Source organism: Talpa europaea (assembly GCF_964194135.1).
Source record: "Talpa europaea genome assembly, chromosome: 13".
Classification (NCBI taxonomy): Eukaryota; Metazoa; Chordata; class Mammalia; order Eulipotyphla; family Talpidae; genus Talpa; species Talpa europaea.
This window is the reverse complement of record NC_140080.1, coordinates 42,685,906-42,711,878: the sequence shown is the minus strand read 5'-3', so window position 1 is coordinate 42,711,878 and position 25,973 is coordinate 42,685,906. Positions and strand designations below refer to the sequence as shown.

At 51.2% G+C, this 25,973-nt stretch overlaps 1 protein-coding gene across 1 annotated transcript in view; it reads right to left on the bottom strand.

The window, feature by feature from the left end:
- Nucleotides 1-25,455, bottom strand: part of TCOF1 (treacle ribosome biogenesis factor 1) — a 37,721-nt gene extending 12,266 nt beyond the window's left edge. The window contains 21 exon segments of the mRNA XM_084252641.1: nt 2,778-2,906; nt 5,123-5,329; nt 5,461-5,485; nt 5,487-5,570; nt 5,572-5,573; nt 5,577-5,615; nt 5,808-5,945; nt 10,849-11,034; nt 11,120-11,374; nt 11,493-11,678; nt 11,825-12,019; nt 12,144-12,353; nt 12,563-12,748; nt 12,846-12,850; nt 14,341-14,563; nt 16,280-16,353; nt 16,977-17,148; nt 17,835-17,908; nt 20,359-20,501; nt 22,565-22,620; nt 25,217-25,455. Coding sequence (XP_084108767.1) covers nt 2,778-2,906; nt 5,123-5,329; nt 5,461-5,485; nt 5,487-5,570; nt 5,572-5,573; nt 5,577-5,615; nt 5,808-5,945; nt 10,849-11,034; nt 11,120-11,374; nt 11,493-11,678; nt 11,825-12,019; nt 12,144-12,353; nt 12,563-12,748; nt 12,846-12,850; nt 14,341-14,563; nt 16,280-16,353; nt 16,977-17,148; nt 17,835-17,908; nt 20,359-20,501; nt 22,565-22,620; nt 25,217-25,324 — 2,697 coding nt within the window. The 5' untranslated portion in view covers nt 25,325-25,455.
- Nucleotides 25,456-25,973: the final 518 nt, after the last annotated feature.

The window sequence follows — 25,973 nt, the reverse complement described above, 5'->3', positions numbered from 1 at the left end:
CTGAGGCAAACAATAGCGTCTGGGATGTTAAAAGCAGCTCAGCAGCAAAAGGCGCCACCTCCTCATTCCACCAGCCCACGCTGGCCCACCGGCCTCTGGGCTGTGGGGGTGCAGGAGCCTGGCTGTGGAGGGCAGAGCACAAGGAACCCTGGCTGTGCCCCGGGCGTGGAGTGTGCAAAGGTGGGCCAAACCATCTAAGAGCGTGGGGACACTTGCTTCTGAACGCTGTCTGCCACTGTGGCTGAACCCCTGAGCTTTGGAAGCCTTTTCCCACCTGTTGAACAGGCCCTTAATTATCCCAGCTTGGGCTCACTCATTGGGGCGCTGTTGCCACTGCACTAGGTCACGAGGCAGAGTACATGCAGGGTGACAAGGGCCTCCTTCTGGGATTGGTTAGAGAAGACCCATCAATAGCTGACATGGCGGAACAATTATGACTGAACCTTGGCTGAGTTCCCAGGAGGTACTGGGCAGTGAGGCCCTCCAGGAATGCAGGGTGGCTCTAAGCACCTCCTCAGGACTGCCTGGGGCTGGTGAATGGACCCCAGGCCAGGCCCATCCCGGAATACCCAGCAAATTGGTGCCAGAGCCAGGACTAGAAGTTGGTCCTGCATGCACTAGCTGGGAGAGCCTTCTGGGAGCGCCTTCCATGGCTAAGCATGCCAGGCCTCTTGATTTAATGCTCCATTTAGCTTCTTATAGGTCTTCTTTTCTCTCTTGGAGGGTGGAGCCCAAGTCTTTTTAATTTGGTGCCTAGCCAGGGCCAGCAAACAGGGCTAAGCCACAAACCATTGCCCTGAAATATCTCTTAGGTGGGGAGACTGAGGCACAGTAAGGGGGCCTGGGAACAGAGTCAGTATCCACTCTGCCTCCCAGTTCCGCCATGGCCCTGGCATCCGTCCCTTCCCCGACTGAGGGGTTAACAACAAAAACATAGCGAAACTTGTCAATAGAGAAGAGCCTGATAAATGCATAATAATGATAATAATCATAATTAGTGGGCTGGGGATTAGGAGCTAAACCCCCCGTTAGGAGGAGGCTGCAGCTTCCCCAGGCTGTGCGTCTTCCCTGAACCCTCCCAGGGAAAGCATAAACTGCTGACTTTTTTCCTCTTTCTTTTTTAATAGGGATCCAGAATCTTGGGGACTAACGTACCAATTAAATGGATCAGTTTAAGCATGATGTTCATTTTAATTGTGTTAGTCCGCCCCCGCAGAGAAGGGGGAAGCGCCCCCTCCCTCCCAGCTGTTTAGCTCCTGCACAGTGAAGAAGGCAGTCTCCTAAAGTCTCCAGAGAGCCATGGCAAGGCCGCTTTCCTTTAAGAAGGGGTCAAGTCAGAGCAGAGGTGGCGTGGGCTCAAACCCCAGGTCAGTCCAGTGCTGGCAGTGTTGTGATACAGGCCTCACTCCCTCCTCAAAATGGGAATAAATGAGCTGCCCTCAAGGGGATGTTACTGGGATTAAACAGAATGCTTAGGACCCCCCCCCACAACCAAAGAAAGGGACCCCTAATATCAAATGGAGCTGTTCCTCACTTCTTCAGACTTGTGTTATTGAGAAGGGACCAGCAGGCACACTCATTGCTGGAGTGGGCACACAGCATCTGACCCACTGAGGGCAGATCAACACCAGTGTGACATGTAGGGGGAGAAGGCTGAAGTGACTCCACACTGCTCTTCTAGCCACAGGACCCAGTGTCACAATGAATTGAATGAGAGGGCTTCCCTGCACCCCTGGTGGTGCAACGGGTTAAGTTGCAGTTTTGTATCCAGGCATCCTTGTGAAGCCCAGGCATTTCTGGCAGATGGCACTGCCCTGGGTCCTCCGGCACCAAGCTCCTGGAAGCATTTTTTTTCTTTCCTTTTTAAAGATTTATTTATTTATGCATATAAGAACTGGGGTCTAGGCCAGGGGAGGGGGGAGTGAGAGGATTCATCAGAGACAGAGTGGGGAACAGAACAGGCAGGTCTACTGAAATACACTGCTGAGGGGAGCAGTGGGCAAGACAGGAGAGTTCTGCTGCACCACATGGGTAACTTCCTGGCCCTGGAATTAAGACAGCTGTAATAGGCCCTGGTCTTAGGGCAGCAGTCTGGGGGGATGACCAGGGCAGGTAAGCAGTGCCGTGATGTGCCACAGGTGCTGGAGTGAGGGCCTTGGGTCAGGCCCGGGGGATTCTGACCAGCCCTGCAAAAAGGCTCCTGATGCCCAATGGAAGGAGAGACATAGAGGGAGTCAGAGGCTGGCATCTGCCCCTTCTGCTCCTTATAGGTCATGGGAATTTGGGGAGATCCCTTCAAACCACAGGGCTTGATCCCTAGCACTGAAGGGGCAATGCTACTTGCCCTCCCACAATGGCAGCACTCCGGCAAGGCTGCTGGAGGGCAAGGTGGAAGGGAGCCTTAGGTTTGCACAAGGAGACCAGAGCAGGGGAGCTGGTAGTGGGAATTTCTTAGCTCTTTAGATGTTGCTGCAGCTCTGGTGTGCGTGCATGGTGGGAGGACCGCCACCCTGCCTGCTCCACAGACATATCCAGGCCTCGGCATAGGGAAGGTCTGTGTTGCAGAGCCATGAGTGAAAGAGCCCAGCGCTGACCCTACACTATCGAGCTCTGGCACCATCCTCACAGTAGGTGAGGATGAACGTGTCCAAATATGCAGAACGCGCTCTGGAAACTGGGAAGTGCTGTTTACACAGGAAAGATCTGCCTTTGTGCCCCAGACCCACTGGCCCTGCTGTGCGTCTACAGGGTCCTCAGAGAGAAGAGGAACCACCCACCTGGCTCGCCGGAAGCTCCTCGTCACTACTTTCGGAGGATCCCTCTGTGTTGTTCTTCTCTGGAGGTGCAGAAGCCAGAGTCTTGCTTCTTGAAGTCTTAGAGTTTTTCTCCTTCTGAGGGGACAAGCACGTGGAGGGGCATCAGATGAGAGGGACCAGGACTGGGGAAGTCATGGCTGGTAGAAATGACCCCACACATGCTGGCTCTCCAGGGAAGGCCTCCTATATGTCCACAGGAGAGCTGCTTCCTGCCAGAGCTGACTCTGAACTTGAAAGAGATGTAGGAGTCAGACACCACAAAACCCTGCTGTTGAGTGCTGTCAGCCAGGCTTCTGATGGAGGGCACAATGGCCCAGGACATCTCACACCCGGCAGTAAGATTCCCAGCTAAAAGTGGGAACTGCCAGCCGCTCCTGCCACGCCGGCCATAAACAAGTAGTTAGGCTGGCCAGGTGGGAACTACAATCAGGGGTCAGAAGAGAGCAGTGAGCAGCAGCTTGGGGGAAGCCAGGGCTGAGGTGTGTGTGTGTGTGGGGGGCAGCACCTTCCGTCTCACTGGCTTGAGAGTCCCACCTGTCACTGCTCAGCCCAGCCCAAAGAAAGGGACCCAGGTTGCCGGAGCACCCAACTTCTCCAAAGAAGGTTGAAACTAGATCCTAAGTGGTGTTATTTCCCAATTTTCAAATGGGTCAACTAAAATGTACATTATAGTCTTCCTTGCTAATAGGACCAACTCTGTTTTGGCCCCCCCACCCCACACACAGGATGTGGGGAGGGTGGTCTCTTCTCCCAGCCAATCACGGGAACTGTGCGTCCTCATGATTGAGTGGCGTTGGGGGCAAGGTGGAAGGAAGCCTTAGGTTTGGACAAGGAGACCAGGGCAGGGGAATTGGCAGTGGGAAATTCTTTAGGAGCTGCCACAGCTCTGCTGTGACAATGAGGAGGAAGAAAGTGGGGTCCCTAATGATGCTGAGCTGAAGGAACCCTCTTGCTATACCCTTCCCCTGAGACTTCATGAACTATGAGATAATCCAGCCCCTTACAGTCTAAACCCTTGCAGACTGGGTTTTCTCCTGCAGATGAGGACATGGTGACCGATACAAGCTACCCATTCAAAACTTATACAACAAAAGAGTCGCAGAGTCCAAGGCATGGCTGGGCCTCGAGCCCCAGTCTAGCATTTAGGCCTCCATAAATGCCACTAGGAATAAGCAACCAGAAATGACTGGTGAGACTGGTCTTCCTTCAAGCTCAGCTCCTTGATCTCCCCTCTTGAACTGCACAGTCCAGTCACCTCATCTCACCCCGCATACTATAAGCTCTGTGAGGGCAGGGCTATCTTTAACCCTTCATCTCTCTCAACAAGACAGAGTTGGCCTGATACAGCAAAGGCAGAGGTTAGTGTACGAAGTATTTAATAGATACATTGGTGTCTGTTTTACACATGAGGAAAACAGAAACCTAAGCAGGTTGGCGCTTAGCCTGGGAAAGACTTCCAGCTTCCTTAGGACATGGAAGATGTGGCAACATGAGGTAACGGGTCACTAGGCCACACTGGCTAGAACCAACAGGGGGTCTCTCTCTCTATGGGGCAGGGATGCTCCAGTTTGCTCTCCTGACACCAAGGCTCAATGTCAGTGTATTTGCCCCCTGGTGTGTGAATCACTTCCATTACAAGTCTGGGCCTGCAAGAACTGGAGTCTGTACCTAGACCCCTGCAGGACACAGCCACCTCTACTGCCTTCTGCGAGCAGAGACAATCAGCCAGCTGAAAGTGGGCTCCTCATTCCTTCTCTCTCCCCACTCCCCATGCTGAGCTTGCCCTGGGGGGCGGGGGGGGGGAACACTGTGAGGATCCCAGGCCTGGGCGAGGGACTGACTCCCTCTAGTGCTCCAGGGGCTTGTGGGACCTGTACCACAGCTCACAGCTCTTCAACAAACTGTTTCTACAGTGTCTTTGCATTCTTGGCCTCATCTGGCCTGGTGGGAATGGCTGAACTAGTCCCGCATGGGGCTGGTATGTCCATTTGTCCTGGGGAGGCCTCGGTGGTAAGTGCCTTATGATACCTCCTCAGGGAGGACTTGGTTTGGCAGCTTCTTACAGTGCTCTTAGGTAAAACCTTAGGAGACATGTAGATGGTGTTGTCTTGTATTGGTCACCATGTAGATTCTGTTCTACTTCAGCCTGGTGCCCCCTCAGGGACAGAAGCTGGGGGAAGGGTTCTTGAACTAATCCTTAATGTGGTCTTTCTTTTCCACCTGGCCCTGAAACCATATTCTGACTGATAAGTGGGTGGCAGTGGCTGGGAGCCCAGGTCTGTAGCTTCTTCCTCACTAGTCCTCACCTGGGCTGGGGGTACAGCAGCTGGTGTCTCCCCTTCGCTGTCTGACGACTCCTCGCTGCTACTCTCTGAGTCTTTCTCTTGTTTCCCAGTCTGGGCAGCTGCGGGTCCTGTCTTCTGAGGAGGTGCTGGGCCAGCCTCTTTTCTAGGGGACCCTTTGGCAGGGGCTGAGGCAATTCTGACCTGCGGGGTATTCCCTGAAGGCTTTGCCTGGATTGAGAAAAACAGAATCAGGACAAGGAATCCAGAAGGATGCTGGAGACGTCTGGGCACACGCAGAACAATGTGTTGGGCAGCTCCTGGCACTCAGGGGAAGCATCCCCACCCTCCTCAGGCCTCACTTGAGCAGGCAGTGTCCCTTCACTGCTCTGAATCCTCCTCTGGGCCCCTGACTGGCCCTAGCTGGGCCTGGGTTGCTGCCTTTCCCACAGCTGGTGTGGACACTTGGCCTCACTTAGATGGCACTGCTCTGGGGGGTTATGGCTGGCGGCTTTACCTGAATGGTGAGGAGGTTAAGCATTGGGGATAGAATGGACAGCATGCTTCCTTTTAGGTTAAGCTCCCACCTGTGGTGTGATGGTGGGGAGATTTGCCTGCTCATGCAGGGTCCTTCTCCAGGCTGGGGTCACTGTTTAGTTCTTTTCTCTCCCCCATTCCTGGCACCTCCCATGGCTTCTACCCCACTTGCCTTGGCTGGAGACCCCCAACTGGCTTGAGTGGCTGCAGTGACCACTTTTCCGGCAGCTGCCACGGCCTCTTTGACTGAAGCCGCTTTGGTGGAAGCTGGGCTGGCTTTGATCTGAGGAGTTTTCAGGGAGGCCTTCATCTGGAAGGAGAAAAGGAGTTATGGAAGGAGGTGGAATGGTTAGTTAAGAATGTTGGTTCTGGTTTCAGATGCCTAAGTTTGGATTCTGGCTCATCCATTTACTATGTGAACCTGGGCAAATCATTTGACCCTACTGTAACTCAATTCCCTGCTCTGTAAAATGGGGATAATAATAAGGCCCATCCACAAGTTTACTGTGAGGAGTAAATGGGAGAGTGGGAGAGTCTCTCTCTCTCTCTCTTTTTTCCAAAGATTTATTTGTCTGAGGTTTCCTTCTGCTTATTCTAATCTCTAAAGATATCCAGGGAGGGCCTCCCTGGTGGCGCAGTGGTTGAGCACTGGGTTGCGAAGCTGCCCGCAGTCTCTGCAGCGCCAGTTCGATCCCCGGCTGCTCCCCGGCCACTGGAGGAGGGTCCCGCATGGAGCGCAGACCTCTCCTGCTGCCCGCTGCTCCCCTCAGCAGTGTACTTCAGTCCTTATGCCTGCTCTGCTCCCCACTCTGGCTCTGTTGAATTCTCTCACCCTCCCGCACTTCTGACTGTACCCCAGTTCTTGTATAATAAATAAATCTTAAAAAAAAAAAAAAGATAACCAGGGAATCCCCAAAATGCCTGCAAAATCTAACGCAGACTTTGAGAGATAAGAGTAATAGGGTAAAATTCTTGACAGAATGAGATTCTTGATGGGAATGTGAAAGTGAGTTCTGCGAATATGAAAGAGAACAAGGAATTTGGCAGCATCTCAAGGTTCTTGCCTCATTCCGGGAAGTCATCTGATCAGTGTCAGAAGATAACCACCAGAGCTGGATTCCCTCATCCATATAAGTCCAAGTGAAAATAAGAGCCATTACTTCAAGAAAGAGAACTGCCTATAAAGCATAATGTGTGTGTGACTAAGAGGAAGGTACTACCAGGATAGCATTTAAGTTCCCTAGAGGGGAGTCATGGTTTTTTTTTTTTTTTTTTGTGTGGGACCCTTGCCGGCGGCCGGGGAACGAACCGGCGCAGCAGAGGCTGCAGGCAGCCTCACAGCCCAGTGCTCAACTGCTGCGCCACCAGGGGAGGCCCGGAGTAATGTATTTTATATACAAACACAAACCAAAGACACCAAGTCTAACTTCACCTAATAAATATTAATATATTTAAATCAGAATCAAAGCTGAAATCATAAAAAATGTTTTCTAGTCAGAACAGGGTTAAAATAGAAGTCAACAGAAATAAACCTAGATAATCCTCCACATCTAGAAATGAACCTACTTCTAAATAGCCCATGTTTCAAAACCCAACCCAACCCAGCCCAGACTCAAATAATAAAAATTAAAAATACATTTTAAAATTCAGGGTTGACACTAATGCAGTGTTAAGGAAATTCACAATTTAAAATACTTATATAAGGGCTAAAATAAAAAATTTAAGATTCCACCTTAAGCTAAAGAACAAATCAAACCCCAAAATAAAGGATCATAAGAGAGTATTACGAACAAATTTATGGACAACTGAGATGAAAACAGACAAGCTTCTAGAAAGGCACAAATTAACTACACAAAATTATTAAAAGGCACAAAATATAAACAAACTCAAGAAGAAAAAGTGTGAGTAGACCAGTATCAATAAAAAGAAATAGATTTTAGTAATTATTTTATTTGTTTGTTTATTTATTTATTTATTTTTTAATAGAGGCATGTTTTATTTGTTTGTTTGTTTGTTTGTTTATAAAAGCACTGGGTACAGTCAGTAGCGCGGGAGGGTGAGAGAATTCAACAGAGCCAGAGTGGGGAGCAGAGCAGGCAGAAGGACCGAAGTACACTGCTGAGGGGAGCAGCGGGCGGCAGGAGAGGTCTGCGCGCCATGTGGGACCCTCCTCCGGTGGCCGGGGAGCAGCCGGGGATCGAACTGGTGCCGCAGAGGCCGCGGGCAGCTTCGCAACCCAGCGCTTAACCGCTGCGCCACCGGGGAGGCCCTAGATTTTAATAATTAAAGCCCTCTTCCCCTCCCCCCAACAAAAGCCGAGACCCAGATAGCTTCATGTTCAATTCTATCAAGAATTCTATCAATCCAATACAAACTCTTTCAGAAAATAGGGAATACTACTACTGAGCTCATTTTATGAGGCCAGTATCACCCCGCCACCAAAGCCAGACCAAGACATTACAAGAAAATTACTGACCAGTATTCCTTATGAACACAGATACAAAAGTTTTGAAGAAATGATTACCAAATTGAATCTGGCAACAAATAAAAAGGAGTATATATCATGACCAAGTGCAATTTATCCCAAGAATGAAAGGCTGATTTAATACCTGAGAATCAATTAATATGTCATATTAATAAAACAAAACAAAAAACTGTAAGATTATTTTGGTAGAGAAAAGTATTTGACAAATATCTAACTACCATTCTTAATAAAAGTTCTCAACAAACTGGAAGATGAGCACTTCCTCAATCTGATAAAGGGAATCTATAAAAAACTTACAGCTACCATCATATGTAATAGTCAAAGACTGAATGCTTTATCCTAAGATTAGAAACAGGCAAGGATATCTGCTTTCACCATTACTATTCAACACTGTACTAGAGATTTTAGCCAATGCAATAATGCAAGAAAAAGAAACAAGTTACTCAGAAAGAAAAGGAAAGCCACTAAAACTGACAAATATAACAAAGTCACAGGATATAAAATCAACATACAATAGAAGGTCAGGTTCAGAAGGCACCCCAGTTTCCTAGGCCACTGGTCAAACACTGATAGAACATCTTTCCATTCTTCTCACACAAGGGCTGCCATCCTAGGGCATTTAAATTCTGAATAGTCTTTTTCTTGAGTCTGGCACATTGGTTTTCCAGAATGAATATTTTGTCTTTGCTACCTTTAAATTTGTTTCAAACTTTATCTCCTTAATTGATGGTTTGAGTTAGCTGGGTGCCTCTGAGCAGATCAGACTATTTGACTCCTATCAGATCCCGGCAATGCTGAACAATAGGGGACCCAAGTGTGTATACTTTTGAGGGTGAGGCCATATAAGTTTTCTCATTTAATCCTCATAAAAACCCCATAATGGAGGCATAGTTATTATCCTCATCCTTCCATGAAGGCAAGGAAAAGGAGGTGTCAAACCAGACTCCTGTGAGCCCTGCCTATCTCAGCAAAGGTGTGTCAAACCTCCTGAAGCTAGGAAAGTACCATCTTCTGAGACAGTAGGCTATAAGGTAGGTCCCTAGAAAGGGATCAGTGGCTCTATTTTTTTTTTTAACACTTTGAAAGGAAAGGTTTATTAGGAAAAGGGGATAGAAAAAGAGGTGCCTGCATAAATTTTATTTTTCATGCCAAGAAGGTAAAACCTTAAAACAACCATTTCTGTGCCTGGAGGAAGCAGAAGCTCCAGAGGCAGGCCACCTCATTGGCAGACTGTGCTGGAACAAGTCACCAACATCTCCTCTAAGGCCAACCTTCTTCCTCCAGAAACCAAAGCAAATGAACACCCAGCTCATGGTACAGGTGGGATGCTCAGAGAGGAAGGCAAATATTTAAATGCTTGGCACAATGAAGCACTGCCAGGCACTGGTCTGGAATGTGTATGCATCCTGGAAAAAGGATAGGGGCCTGCTGGACTAAGACTCAGTAAGGGCCCAAAGTTCAAAACCTCAGTGAAGGAATCACAGGATTGTGGATCCACCAGCGAAGAAAGAGGGGGGGACAAAAACAAAACAAAACAAAAATCCATAAAAATGTGTGCTCAGGGCCTCCCCTGGTGGTGCAGCGGTTGAGCGCTGGGCTGGTAAGCTGCCCACAGCCTCTGCAGTGCCGGTTCGATCCCAGGCCACCAGCAAGGGTCCCACATGGCACGCAGACCTCTCCTGCTGCGCTTGCTGCTCCCTTCAGCAGTGTATTTCGTCAGTCTGCCTGTTCTGTTCCCCGCTCTGTCTCTGGTGAATTCTCTCACCCTCCCACGCTTCTGACTGTACCCAGTGCTTATATAAATAAATAAATAAATCTTTAAAAAAAAAAAAAAAAAAAGTGTGCTCAGGTACAGGGGGAAAAATAACTAACTTCTGAGTGGTTACTGAAAAACCAGTGACAATTAAAAACAGTAACAGTGGGTAGGTGAGTGCAGGGAGTGAGCTCCTCTAGGCTGGGAGATTACTTGATTCTGTTCTACTTCACCGTGGTGCCCCCTGAGGGTAAGAGTTTGCCATGTGCAGGCCCTTGCTGGATGTGGGGGCTTTACATTCTCCACCCTGTTGAGTGTTCATTTCTGAGTCACAGAAGAGTGAACAGGCCCCGAGGGATCGCATCTCTTGCTAGGACACAGTGCTGGGACCTGAAACCCCCGCCACTCTCCCTACCCTATTGCCCCCTTCATCCTACCAGAATGCTCTGCTTGGGGCAATTAAGCAGGTCTCTGAATAGGTGGGCTTCTCTGCCCGGAATGCTGTCCATAGTCAATTCTTTTAGCCCACACTAGATGCTACTTCCTCCAAGAGGGCTTCCCTCCCGAATGCCTCCTAAATGCTATCCCTAGCCATACGCCATATAACCCTATTCACACAGTCTGGAATCACCTATGTACATGTCCATACTACCCACTGAGGTGAGGGCCTCCCCAAAAGCCACCACCACAGGAGACCCAGACAGGGCCCATCTCCCAGCACCAAAGACGGTGAAAAAGAGCTGGAGGAGAGCACGAAGACTCTCAGTGGGAGCTCAAAAGGCCATCCAGGAGACCCGACAGTGCTGATGGGCAGAGAAGACAGAGTGGGAAGTCTGGAAGAAGGTTGGGTGGAGGGAGTCCTGGATGCTTTTGCACATCCCGGGGTAAGAGCAATCCTCGACAAACCCATCCTTGGGGTTGCCACACCTGTCGGGGAATTGATGTGGCGTGGTACACTGGTGACCCGAGTCTCACCTGGGCTGGAGTCTCAGTCTCCTCTTCACTGTCAGATTCCTCCTCACTGCTTGTAGATTCTTCATGTCTTTTAGCCACTGAAGGCCCTGCCTTCCCAGGAGGTACTGAGGCTGTCCCTTGCCCCAAGGGCCCCTTGGTGGGCACTGAGGCAGCTTTCACAGGGAGGCCTCTCCCTGCAGTCTTTACCTGGAACAACCCAGAAGTGTGCAGGTAATGGAGAGTTCAAAAAACGATGGGGGGCCAGCCCTGAGTCAAGCATGCTGTGCCTCACCTGTCCCACAGCTGTGGCAGGAGTTGTTTCTTCCTCGCTCTCTGACTCCTCACTGCTCGAAGAGTCCTCCTCTACTCTCTGGGTGGCCCTGATCACGGATGGGGATGACGAGCAGGCTGGAGCAGTCGCTGCTCCAGCTTTCCAGGGGGCTGGAGTGCCCAGTCGCACTGGTGCAACCTTGGCAGAAGTGGGGGTGATGGGTGTGCCCTTCTTTGGGGAGGCCTTGGTCTGAGGAGTTTTCATAGCTGGTTTTGCCTGAGGGGACACAGAAGTCAGACACTGGAGAAGGATAAGACCCCTTCCTTGGGGTAGGGCCCACAGTGCCCCACAGGCTCAGGATCAGACCGGGCAATAGCCCCTCCCAACACCTCACCTGGGCTGGAGTCACAGCTGTGGAGGCTTCCTCCTCACTGTCTGAAGACTCTTCCTCACTGCTCTCCAAGTCTTCTTTGGACTTTTTTGCTTTAAGCTGTGTGGCTATAGGCACTGCCTTCTGCAGGGGCCCCTTGGTAGGACCTGAGGCAGGTCTGACCGGGAGGATTTTTCCCAAGGAGTTTGCCTGAGTGAGATATAAGGGGTCAGGGAGGGAACCCAAAGCATGGCTGTGTGCAGAGATGCAAGGGACTGAGAGGTCAACAACCACAGAGGGCAGATGTGAGGGAGAGAGTGCCCTACTGGCAGGGGCCTTACCTGGGCTGTGGCCACAGCTGCTGGCGCCTCCCCCTCGCTTTCTGACTCCTCACTGCTACTCTCTGAGTCTTCCTTCTGCTTTCCAGTCTGGGTCAAGGCTGCCACAGACCCTGCCTTCCCAGGGGGTGCCGGAATATGGCCCTTCCCTGAGGGCCCCGCATCAGTGGTTAAGGCAACTCTGGCTTGGGGGTTCTTCCCCAAGGGCTTTGCCTGGGAGTAACAAAGAACAGAGCAGAGAGGGCCCACAGGGGAGCATGTGTGAAGATAGGAGGCGAGGAGGGCAATTGGAGGGCAAGGTGTACAGTGGCTCGTGTATCACATGTTCCAGCCTCACCTGAGTTGGGCTCGTGGTTGGGGGCACAGCTACCGGAGACTCCCCCTCACTATCTGACTCCTCAACACTGCTGTCTGAGTCCTCTTTCTGCTTCGTGGCCTGGGCAGCTGCAGGCCTTGTCTTGCCAAGTGGCACTGGAGGGGCTCCTTTCCTAGGGGACGCCTTGGTAGGGGTAGAGGTTGCTTTAACCTGGGGGGTCTTTGCCGAGGGCCTTGCCTAGAGTAAGAAAAACAGAATAGGGGGTAGGGGTGGAGGATGTCCTGAAGGTGGATTTGAGGAGACACAGGACACCAGACGAGAGCTGATGCCACCACACAGCAAGAAGGGGCGGGAGACTCAGCACACAGGAGTGGAGAACAAATCCTCGGCAGGCCTCTGGGGCAGGGGGTTAGGCTTGCGTGGCCCACCCCAGGCCTCACCTGAAGAGGGGTTTTGGCAACTGGTGTCTCTTCCTCACTGTCTGACGACTCCTCACTGGTGCTATCAGAGTCTTCCTGTAGCTTCCCTGCCTTGGCCTGGGTGGGTGCAGGTCCTGCCTTCCCAGGGGTTCCCTTCGTAGGACCCAAGGCAGCTCTGACCTGGACAATTTTCTCCGAGGTCTTCACCTAATAAAAGAAAAAGGGCAGTGTGCTCGCCGGTTACTCCTATTCACCTTCCTGTGATGCCTTTAGGTTTATAAGACCCACCAGCTTCTCTCCTTACCCATACTTTGAATGGTATTCAGGACAGGAGGCTCAGCTTCACACTCTATCCTGGGCCCTCGCATCCCCTGCCATTCCATCTGTCCACCACCCCTCAACAGCCCTTATCCTCTGGTCCCAGACAGAGAGCACTTCCTTAGTAGGTCTCTTGGGCCCTGCACTGTCCACATGGCTATGCCTGCACAGGGATCAGAGGAAGTGAATGTGACATGGAGAGGAAGTCCCAAGTGAGGAGGGAACAGAGGAAGGTCTGTGGGACAGCAGGACTCCTAGGAAGTTTGACCTGGCCTCATGGGCAAGGTCCCCAGGGCTTGGTCTCAGCCTCTGGTCCTGGCCTGAGGGCTTTGGCAGGGTGGCTGAAGGTCCTGTCTGCTCTGGGAAGGTCACCAACTACTCAGCCCTATGCAAAAATCAGCGCTCTGGTCACTTGCCTTCCAAAAATCTGCCTGTATGGAGGGAAGATGCCTTCAGATAAGCTGTTCAGCCTGCACCTTTTCAGAATTTTGAATTCAACAGAGAAAGTAGACGTGACATAAACATTCACACTTGGCTCCTAGAAATGGATGCCAGGAGACACTGGGTAGACCTTAGGCACAGCAAGACTGACTGGGGCAGAGGAGAGTGGCCCTGCAGACAGGGTCTCATCAGTAATGACCCTCACTCCCTCGCCTGCCCCAGGGCCTCGGCACTTGCAGCACTCCCTTGCCCAGAATGACCTTTCTTCCAAAACTCCACATGGTACATGGATCCTGCCTCTCCTACTTCTGGTCCCAAGCTTTACTATCTCCTCTCAGGCCTATCTCAACACCGCTTTACATGGCCACCTCCCACATCTCCTGCTTTATTTTCCTCTAACATTCACTACCAGTGAATCTTACTGCAAGCTTCCCCTCATTCTGCCGTTGCGGGCCTTGGGGGGAACCGCCCCTCCGGGCCTCACCTGGGTAGGCTCAAGGCTGGCGGCAAGAAGGGAGGTGATTTTACCATTCTGTCTGACCTTCCTCTTCCTTTAATGACTCCCACATCTTCCCAGGCTCCTGGCTTCCCCTTGAGGCATGCTGAAGCCCAGGGGTCTCAGTAGATGGAAAGTAACCAGATCCCTGTTCATAACAAGGTCCAGATTTGGCTGAGAAGGTAGCGGTCCAGGTAATTAAAACTTCTCAAGTCCCAGGACTAGCTGGGAGGACAATGGCCACTGACTAAGGGAGAAGCGATAAGGGGAGAAGTTACTGACAGTGGGTTGCAGGGCCTCACTCTCAGAGAAGCCATTCGGGGTTCTGCCTGCCCAAGGAGTTTCCAGGGCATCTGAAACCAGCCCAACTGCTCCCACGCTTCAACTTGTGCATCCTCCTCCTGCTCCCCAATTCCCAAAGCCAGTACTCCCTGGCAGAGTGCTCAGTACAAAACTACTCTGTCTCTCTTGGGGGGTCTACACGAGAGTCCCAGGCTGCTGAGGAACTAGGGGATCCCAAGGGATATATCTCCCCAGGCCTCACCTGGCTGGGTGTCTGCATAGTGCCCCTGCTCCTTGCTCTCAGACTCCTTGCTGCTATCTGAGCCTTCCCCTGGCTTCTTGGCCTTGCTGGTTATAGTCAGGGCACCTTGGACTTGGGGAGTCATACCCACCTTCTCAGGGGTTGGTGCTGCTCTTTTCCCTGGAGACCCCTTGGCAGAGGCTGGTGAGGCTTTGACCTGGGGGTGTTTTCCTGAGGGTTTCTCCTGGAGCCAGAGAGGATGGAATCAGGGAAGGAATCAAACCCTTTGCCCCAAAGGCTACAAGATGCTAGATGATTTATACCTCAGGCTACTGGATCCTCAACTACCTGAGACATACTACTTTCATACTCATTCTCCAGAAAAGGACAAGAGGCTTAAACGTTTAGCCACCAGGGCCAATGCTGCGAGGCAGAGCTGTGACTGGAGGCCACATGGGCACGCCTTTCAGGGTAGAACTCTCAGCCACTATGTTCCCTGCCACAGCGTGCACCCAGGGTTGGCAAAGAGGGCCGCCTGGTACTCAGGGTCAGCACACAGGGTGGCTGGGCACCCAGGGTCAGCAGAGGGGACCTTCTAAATCAGGAGAGCTCATCTTTGCCCCTTCCACTGCAGTCACCACAGTGGTTACCCTGAGGGACAGGACCTGAACACCAGTATTGGTGAGATAAGTTGGGTACATTCTTTCTTGCACTGGGCTCTTCATTTGACTTTATAACTCAAACATTTCTCAGGCAGACAGCCCCCTACTTTCACCTGTCACGGGGACTTCACCTGCCCCTGGGTTTCTGAGGCAGCTATTTCTTCAACCTCAAGTCCCCCTTTACTGTTGCTGGACCCTGCATACCACCCACCTCTGGCCCACCCAGGCTGGGCTTAACTATTCTTCCTTGGGTCCTGGGAGGAGAGAGCCCAGGGCATACTTATGGCTGGCTGGCTCTAGGGCAGAGCAGGGAGCAGCCCACAGCCAGGCCCAGGGGGAAAGGAGTGAGGGCTTCACTATCACGGTTCCCAGGTGAGGCATAAAGAACCATGGGTGTCGGTCAGCTCCTCCCTGAGCCTTGCTGCTCGTCTACCGCATGGTAACCTTGCCACTTGTTCCTGGGCCAGCCACCAGCGTCTCCTGCCAAACCTCAGTGGTGGCACTATTTTTATTTTACACCATCCTCCAATCCAGATCATGACCAGTGATCAGACCACTATCCTTCTGTATCTGGAACCTTCCTCAGGTCTCCTAGGATAAAACCCCAGTTTCTCCCAGTGGGTCTCAGAGGCAGGCAGAAAATATGACCCCTGCGCTTCTCATCTGGCATCACATTCCCCTCAGCGATGAAATTACACATTGATGCTGCTTCAAAGTTCCAAACGCCCTGGCACACTCCTGTTACAGGCCCTCCCTATGGTTTCCTTGATGGTAACTGTCACAGTTTGAGTTAAACTGAGGGAGACCTCCTGTCCCCACAGCAGTAGGCAGTCCATCATCTTGTGGCTGTATTCCAAGTAGGCCGCAGCCACCCAGAGAGCAGAGACTTCTCCCAGCTCGGAGAAAAGGCCACAGCCTTTTCTCAAAGTCCTACTGCTCTCCGGTCAAGTGCCAAGGCTGGGCATTTATCAGAGCAGAACTCTCAGGGCTGCTTCATCCCACGAAGGAAAGCCATGCTCCCACCCAGGTACTGCTCATGAAGCTCTTCTGACACCTGGCCCCCACATCCCTCCCTGGTGAAGCTCCCAGGCATTCCAGTGCCATCTGCCTAAGAGGCCTTCCTTGCCTCACAGGTGGGATGTGTCTCTCACACCCAGAGTACAACATGCAGCTCCTGGCTTCTCGTCTCCCTGGAACACTTGCTGACTGAACTGGGCCCACTGGTGTGTGAAGACTGCTCAGGGCTCTGGGAAGGCTAGAGGTGTGGAGAGCAGCTCCTGAGGATGAGTGGCAATTACCTCCACGTCTGTCTCATCGCTGGAGCTGGAGGTGTCCTCACTGGAGCTGTCGGCCTGGCCTGTTGATGCCATTCCTGAGAGGTCAACAGAGAGGGCACTGAGGGTCACCATTTCCAGATGGCCTTTCCCTCCCAGCACCACAATCCTCGAGTCCTAATCAGAGGGGTGCTGAGCACCCAACCTTTACATGCAGAACTTCAGTCCACCCTCTCTTGAGCCTCACAGCTGAGATAGGTACCACTCATATCATAGGGTTCTGCACACATGAGGCCCTACTAAGGGCTATTAGAGGTTCTGACACTCACGTACCAGTACCTGATGGCCTAGAAAATCTCTACCTGCCATCAAAGTGAGGTGGGCAGGGCACACACCTACTGTATGTGAGAAACTGAAACAAACCCAGGAATGGCAGTTTGGTTTCCAAGCCTCCTCAGTGGGCCCTGGACTCACCCGAAAGCAATAACCAGAGAACACTCCATTACCATGGGCAGCTCAAACTTCCTACATAAAGCTTACGTGCCCATGCAGCTGACCCTCCCTTATGGGAGGGGAGGATATGACCTAAGGTGGAGCCCCTGCTGTCATGGAGACAAACCTCTGAGTTCCAGAATGTCCCAAAGATTGATAATGCAGTGCCCAGGCCTGCCTCCTCAGCCCAAGCTTGGGGGTTTGGTTCCTAGAGGTGGGAACTTCTTACCAGGCTTGGCAGTGGTTTTGACGCTGCCCTCCTCCTCAGTTTCTGAGACCAAGATGGTATTCACTGAGGGCTCTGGCATCTTCCTGGTGGACTTTCCAGAGAGGAGCTGGACCACTGCCTTCCCAGAGGCAGGGTGTGCTATGGAGTTCATCATCTGGCCACCTTTCTTTGCCTATGGAGAATAGGAGGGGCAGACACACACTGAGGCACCTGGAGACCTACCACCTCCCGGCAAGGTGAGCCTGGGTCAATCACTTATTCAAGTCTCTGCCAAAGTGGGGCCAAAACTGGTACCCCTGCTCAGAGGCCTAGAGGTAACCTGATTACAGTTCTTGGAAATGTGGTAGTGGCTGGCTAAGTAACAGTGTATTGTAGGTGCATTATTTATTTCATAATGACTTTTTTACATAACATTGCTAACACCCCAAGCAATTTCAGGGACACACGCCTTTGCATGCCTGTAATACTGCTTTACAGTTTACCAGAAAATGACATTCCACTTTCTAAGCAGTTCCAGACTAGAAGATGCTTTCTGAGCTTTCAGATCCACAGGGATCTTACTCACCATAGTGTCTCCACAACCTCACAGTGACTGAACTGCATCGGTAAGGATTTGTTGAAGCAAATGCAGGGATGAGGAGGAAAGAAACCATTTACTCTAGGTTCACGATGGCCCCAGTAGTCCAGAGAGAAGGCATCATCCTCACTTAGCAAAAAGGAAACTGAGGCCCCAAGAGGTGAAGGGACTCAACAGGCTGAGACTTGAACCCAGGGCAGCGAATTACCCACAGCCCTGTCCTTCCCTGCAGGGTGCTTCAACATCCACAGCTGACAGGTAGGAAGATGGCCCCTACTCACCTTGGCTTTTTCTTTCATGCTTGATGGCAAAACCACTGACAGGGCTGAGGAGTTGCTTGGCGCTAGTCTCGGGGCTGTAAGACACAAGCACTTGCTGGATGAGCCAGATGAGTTTTTCCTCAACAAAGAAAAGCAAATAGGCTTCAGCTCATCCAACAAGAGACGTGGCTGCCAGGTACTCACACGCTGGATGAGGCTGAACTCAGGCTCTCAGGGATGCCTCGGCCGCACCCACCAGGAGCAATGGAACAGTGAGCTGACAGCCGCGTGTCTGCATCCCCAATGGATCCCAAAGTGGCATCTGAGGCCCCAAGGAAAAGGGCTGGCTCACAGCCCTGCCCCATACTACCATGATGGTGCTGTAGAACTCTGGGGGTGGGGGTTGCTGTTCTAACAGGTCCCCACACTATAGTCTGCTCAGGGAGAGTCTAGGGCCAGGGGTCAGGCTGTCAGCTTCCAGTCCACATAGAAAGCTGTGCAGAATTTAAATAGTTTTTCAGTGAAGCGGTGGCTGAACCCTGAGACTTGGACCTGGTTAGATGTTGCGATTTATAGATTGGTGGTGCTTTCACACTAGGGTGCTGTCTCCTGAGATCTCAGAGGTATGAGGTTAAAAAGGACCTGCGTGGGCCTCCCCGGTGGCACAGCAGCAGGTTGAGTGCCGCGCTGTGGAGCTGTCCGCAGCTTCTGCGGCACGGGTTTGATTCCCGGGGAGCCAGGGATATACCCACATGGCGCGGCAGACCTCTTCAGCCTCGCCCGCTGTTCCCCTCAGCAATGTTTTTGGTCTGTCTGCCGGTTCTACTCCCCACTCTGTCTCTGGTGAATTCTCTCACCCTCCCACAACTTTGGCCTGTACCTCAGTTCTTGTATAAATAAATACATCTTTTTTTTTTTTTTTTTAAAGAGGACATTGCGGAGATGAATGGCTTGATCTAGTTCTTTTCCTGGACAGATACTGAATGACCAGGTCTAACCATCATCAGTCTGATTTCAAGTGTCCCCTGGGTCACCCTTGCATTGAGAATTATCCTGAAGAAAAGCCAGACACTGTATTATGCTGCCCACAGACACTTCAGTTTCTCTCAGGGAGGACTCCTTTAAGAAGCGTAACCATCATCACAGCTTTAAATATCCACTGACTAGCCAGTCAGTATATATTTTTATATTTTATGTTTTATATCACAGGTGTAACCACATGTAGACGTAAGCACAGGTAGATGCGGCTGAGGACCACTGAAGCCCTTCCAGCAGGCAGGGCGCGGGTGGGCAGGAGAACTGAAAACCTTCCATTTTTCTTCTATATGCTTTTGGACAGTTCAAAATAAACTTGTATAGCATATTCTTTAAAATAGTAAGCAATATATATATATATATATACACACATATACATATACATATATACATACATACATATATATATATATAACATGTAGCAATACAATTGCAAATATTGAAAAGAAACATGCTTAGGAAAAATGAATGGAAATATATTTTGTCAAATTACAGGTGGCAAGACTATAGGTAAATTTCCCTTGCCTTTAAAAAAAGTAATTAAAAATACTCTAGAATGAACACTTCATAATAAGTCCTGTATTTTTCAATTAGAAAACATTTAAAAATGAAGATGTGGGCCTCCCTGGAGGCACAGCGGTTGAGTGCTGGATGGCAAAGCTGCCCGCAGCCTCTGCAGTGCCGGTTCGATGCCCGGCCGCCGGGCGAGGGTCCCACATGGTGCGCAGACCTCTCCTGCCGCCCGCTGCTCCCCTCAGTAGTGTATTTCGTTGGTCTGCCTGTTTTGCTCCCCTCTCTGGCTCTGGTGAATTCTCTCACCCTCCCGCACTTCTGACTGTACCCAGTGCTTATATAAAAAATAAATAAATCTTTAAAAAAAAAAATGAAGATGTTACCTTCTACATAAACAATCCAATAACACAAAGCAGAGCGGAAGGACAGCTGCCCTCGAGTTACGAGTGCTGTCGGAAGCACAAGGAGCCCCGAGAACCCTGAAGGAGGAGCGAGCCTCCCATCATCCAGCTGGTGCCCTGAAGCCAGAGCGGCCAGGACAGCTCCCAGTGTGCATTTCCAAAAAGGCCCACAGACAATCACAACTCTCCAAGCACCCCCCAGGCCATGCAGAGGCTGCTGCCTCTGGAATCATTCCAGCAATTCTGAGAAAGCAGGCATCTTTCCATCTCTATCAGAATCACTGGGAAGCCCGGAGAAATGCAACACCAGGGCCCCACTGCAGGGGCTAACTGTATGTACCTCAAATTTGACTAGAAGGCCCATTTGGTTTTCTGTTCACCACTGGATCCCCAGCACCTAGAAACACTATGTTTGCATAAGGCAGGGTCCACAATGCACTGAGATAGATGTGGAACCCTCTGGATCTTTCCTCTGACAGGTCCCAGTCTCCCAGTCTTCCTGACTCTGTTCCCAAGAGTCAGGGTGGACCTGGGCTGAGTTCCCAAGAACCAATGACAGGGGCTGCCCCCCAGGACCCAGAACACAGGGCTCTTACTAGCTTTAGTGGTCTCGGCTTCTGCCTCTTCCTCCTCCTCCTCTGAGCTCTCTGAGCTGCTGATGGGGTCAGACACGCGGGTCTTCTTGGCCTGCAGAGCCGCATCATCCTCTGCCTTCCGTTTCTTGCCAACCTCTGAGGTTCTGCAGAACAAGGGGCACAGGCTGTACTGACTGGGAGGCCAGCACAACTCCAAGAAATCTGAAAGTCTTTCCAGCATTCTCAGCCTCCCCACACCCCAAGGAAAGGGGAATCTAAATGACAATGAGAACACAATATAGATAAACTGCTGTATTTTGCATTTTTACTCATTTTATAAAATGTCTTCATAATTGTCTATCCTCAAAATAGTCAGGAAGTGGTTCACTAAAACTCTAGGGGCCACCCCGGTGGTGCAAGGGGTTGAGCATCAGCACTATAAAGCAATCAGCAGCTATTGCAGCTTGACATCGATCCCCAGTCAGGGAAGTGACCCACACAGCAGAGCAGACCTCTCCTGTCTCGCTCGCTGCTCCCCTCAGCAGTGTTCTGCTCCTGTCTCTGTAAATCCTCTCACACCACCACACCTCTAGCCTGTACCCCAGTTCTTGTATGCAAAAATAAATAATAATAATAAAAAAAACCAACCCTCTAGGAACAGTAGCTCAGTCACTAAGTGGTACATTCTAGCACCTGCAAGCACGTCACAGAAGCACCAGTCTCCTCTCTCCCCTCTAGAACTTTCTGGATGAGATACCTTCTTCCCAGAGGAGTCTTCAGGCCTTCCTTATCCTTCAGGCCTCAACTGCAACACAGCTTCCTCAGAAAGCCCATTTCCCCATACACACCCCTGCTGCCATGCCACTCAGATTCAACAGAACATTTCTCTCTATATTTTGGTGATTTCCCGGCCCACTCCCCACTACCCAGTAAGCCCAGGGAGGGGAGGGTTGGACACAGCACATTTCAAATGAACAAATGCACAACCAAGTGCCTTGCAAGGGTCAGTCAGTCTGGGGCCCTGGTAGGACAAGCAGAAGGCCCAGGCCCAGAACTTTCAAGTATCATTTCTTTATCCCACCCTCCTGCCCCACAAGTGACACTGGATCCGCCCCGCTCCCTAGCAGAGACAGATGTTGCTTAGCCCCCTTGTTCCCCGATCACTTTTTGGGAAACTGCCTATGAAACCAGGTTTCGCTGGTTACATGGGACAATTTATGCAGTTTCTCTCCTCCCAAAGAATGGAAGCTGCACCAGGGCAGTCATTTTTCTCTTATTTGTTCCCAGCTATTATGGAGAACAGTTCTGGTTCACAGTAGGTGCTTAAAAAATATGGGGGAGAGGGGCGAGAAGTGCTTCTAATGGCAAGTTCGAGCATTTTATTTACTATTATTTTTATTTTACAGATGAAGACACATGGAGGCCAAGTTTGTCCAAGGTCATAGAGCCAGTTACTAGGTTTGAACTTTGGGGGACCCTCTAAGCTAAGCTGTCTCTGGTGGATCTACTGTGTACCTCTGCTACTAGTACCGCTTTATGCCCCACCAGCTCTCACCGGGACACTGATGTCCAAGCCCACCAGTCCTGCCATGCTGGCAAAACCGCACCACTTTGTTTCACCCCCCCGCAATGGCTCCCAAGCTCTTGGGGCAGGGACACAATTTCTCACCATAGAGCACCAGCCACTGCCAACTGCCCAGTTGCACTGTACTGTGCCCACAGCTGCAGGCCTCAGCAGCAGCAGTTCCCTGCAAGACACAACCACCCCCCACGCCTTGCCTCCCTACATCCATCACCATGTTCACGCTCCCACTCCTGGCAGTTCTGTCAAAAGGCATCTCAGGGAAGACTCCCTCCACCCCCAAATGAGGGTACACTAACCTGTTGATGTGGTTTTGGCACCAGACATCTCTTTTTTGTAATCCTCCCAACATGCCTAACTGCAAGATGAGAGCCAGGAAAGAAGAGACCATGTGACATGTGGCAGGCATGTCAGAATCGCTGTACTTAGGGCAAACCTGGCATTCAGTAGGTTTCTAATAAGTGTTTATTGATGGAATGACTAACACATGCTTTTATCTCTTAGAAACATTAATTATGGGGCATAATGTCCTTGCCCCCCATCAGACCCCCAGACATGTGACCTGGCTTCCTGGTCATGAGTACCCTTATTCCAAACTGATTGCTTGGAGGTTCCTCTCCACACTCTCAGCCCCAGTGGACTTACTGTTGCCAGTGTGTGTAGATGTCCAGAAGGGTGACAGGCTGAGTCAGGAAACTTTTCTGCAGAAAAGTAAAGTGAAAACATCAGAATAAGGGTCCTCTCTGAGCCCCTCTCTCTAAGATCTCATGACATGCAGAGACTGGTGGTTGAAAAGAGGGTCTCTTTGCTGTGGGAACTATGTCTGCTTAGTCTTGCTGTACTATCCAAATCTCCTGGAGACCAGCAAGACAAGCATTTCCAGCTAAAAGCTTTTCAGACAACATGCTGAAAACATGGAGCTGGGATGTTCCAGCCCAGCATTTATCCGGCCCCCAACCTCCATGGCACGCACTCTTCACACTGGCTGCAGTTCAGGGCTTTTTCCACCCCTGACCTTCCAGAGGTCTTTAAAGGGCAGGTTAGTCCATCCCTCCAGGGCAGTATGAACCACAGACACAAGGCATCCAGATACCATGACTGCAGTTCATGAGTCCGCTAAGAAGAGCCTGGACCAAGTGGTGGCAGTCCCTTGGGAAAGCAGAGGAAATAAAGTGGACTCCACGCCTTTGGAGTTGAGGTCAGAGGGTCCAAATGTCAAGAACCTGGGGTGGGTGTCCAGTGTCCCAAGGAGGTTGAGTAAACAATGTGGGGTGAGGGCAACAGAGTGTAAGGGTCCAGTATGAAGTCAGACAGAGCTTCTTGGTTAACTGGCTAAGCTAACCCCTTTACCTCTTTACTTCAGGTTCCCTGTTGATAAAATGGGGATAACAGTAGTGTCCACACAGCAGGTGACCAAGTCTGAATGAGATAATTCAGTCAGAGGCCAGCACAGTGAGCCAATAACACTGAGACATCAAGTGTGAGCCTCACTCAATTCCACCCTGGGCCTGCTAGTTCCCTCCCTGTCCCACAAACGTGTTACCCAGCCCCAGAGACTGTTACCCAGTCTCTGTCAGGGTCTCTCTGTCAGGAATGCTGTCTCCCCTGCTAATGATATAACTGGCTCCTCATTTCCTTGAGGTCTCTGCCTAAATGTCCCCTCTCTGTGGGGCTTCCTGACTACCTTTTTAATGATTGAACCCTGACATTCCCTCTTCCCCATGCCTGCCTTACTTTTACAGCTAACAAACACCTACCATCACCTGACACAGCATATCATTCACTTTTTAAAAATATTTGTCATCTGGGGCCTCCCCGGTGGCGCAGCGGTTGAGCGCTGAGTTGTGAAGCTGCCCGCAGCCTCTACAGCACCGGTTCGATCCCCGACCACCAGGTAAGGGTCCCACATGGCATGCAGACCTCTCCTGCCATGCCCGCTGCTCCCCTCAGCAGTGTACTTCGGTCCTTCTGCGTGCTCTGCTCCCCGCTCTGGCTCTGGTGAATTCTCTCACCCTCCCGCGCTTCTGACTGTACCCAGGGCTTGTATAAATACATAAATCTTTAAAAAAAATATTTGTCATCTGTGTGCCCCTGCTAGAATGTATGCGCCAAGAAGGTACAATATTTTTGCCTAGGCAAAGGTGCCAATGAAGATGGGTACTGCATCCTGTCCTGCCATTCCTTGTTTCCCTCAAGACGTTAAGTGATATAACTAGTAGAGGGCAACTGAGGTCCAGGGAGGTTTGGGCAAAGTACAGATGATGTCTTAAACCCGTTACCCGTTAGTACCTCCAGAAGGTCCTAAAAACAATTTTTAGGACAGAGCTTATTAGAAGGGGATATTAACTAATCAGTTGCCACCTCAGTAGTTAAAAAAACCATCAGTGGCTTAGCACTTGCTCTTTTAATAAAGACCAAAGGGCCTGTGAGAGGATTCCTGGTCCCAGCCTCTTCCCCATGGTGTTCTATACCCTTGCATTCCACACTGCAGCCACAGTCCTCTTTCTGGAGATCAGAGTACACACGTTCCCTCCCCTACCGGGCATCTGCACCTTTGGAAAATTCTCCTTCCTTCCTTGTCAGATTTCAGACACTTCCCCCCAAAAGCAGTTCTCATATCCCTTGTCTGCCGCCCTTGTCTTGTCCCCCCATGAATGTAGTGTGAAGTACTTTTACTTTCACATTTCTGATGTATGTCTGTCTCCCCAATTAGATGTTAAGCTCTGGAAGGGATGGGGGACATGCTTACGGTTCTACTGACCACCCAGAGCTCCAGGTTAACAGTTGCCCAGTGGGTGAATGAACTAAGAAATGACTACCACGAGTTCAAATCCCAAAGCTGAGAACTGCTAAGAACCTGGACTACAAGTCAATGGCAGGGACACAAGCGCCTTCTTTGAGGCTCTCCCCCCCAGGGCTAGGCCAACTCACCCCTGAGACTCGCAGCCACCTTCTAGCCCCAGGGGGCCGCGCCGAACCACGTGGCTGAGGCAGGTAACTTAAAATGCAGATCCACCAGAAAGAGGGTGGAGGTAGGGGGCGCGGGGCTTACGAAGGCCTGTGGGAACCATCACAGATCCCGGCACGCCCACTGCACTGATGGGGAAACTGAGGCCCAAAGAGCCAGGAGCCGCGGAGCCCGGGCGCAGAGGCTGCGGCTCATTCGGGCCCCTGGCCGCACCCCGGATTACGGCGGGATCCCACGCTCCTCGCCGTCCAGACCGTCAGGGCAAGAGGGGCGGGCCGCAGCTCCCCACCTTCCGCACGCGGCCCTCGCACGCCGTGGCGCACGCCTACCTGGCCGCTCTGTTCCTTCACTTCCCGCGCAGCGCGCACGTAGCCCGCCTGGAGCAGATGCTGGTAGATCAGGGGTAGCAGCTCCCGCCGCTTCCTGGCCTCGGCCATGCCCGCAACTCCCCGCTCACCTGCACGCCCCCCTCAGTCCTAGCCCGCCACTTCCCTCGTGCCCTTAGACCTCGCGCGCCCCACTTCCGGCTCCTCGTTCGCCCGCCGCGCGGCTCGCCGGGAAATGTAGTTTCAACCCCGGAAGTGACCGGCTCCACCCCCAGCGATGGAAAGGGCGGGGGCTCGGAGGGCAAAAAGACCGCCTATTGCCTGGGGGCGTGGCTAGGACTGGACCCGCCCTCTGGGTAGGCCAGGCTATAAAATGACTCTCAAGTTTTTCACATTTGCTCCTGGAAGGGATTTGTCTTCCATTTTAGCTCTCTGAGACCGAGTGGGTCTTACTCATCTCCAAACATCCTAATCCTATTCTCTTTCTAGACTCGAGCTTCCATTTACCCACTCATTTATCCATTTTGCATATTTTTAGAACTTATGAACCTGGCAATATTTGTCATCTGTTGATTCATTCATTCACTGGTTGAATAAATCCTTACTGAGCATCGTACCTTGGGGTAGTGCCTGGCTAGAATGGGGGGTGTGGGGAAGATGAATCAGACATGATAGCTTGCCCTCGAAGCTCACAGGCAGGAAAGAGACAGTAGGTTACCAAGCAACTGTGGTTCTATGCCTTATGTGTGTTGTTGGGGGA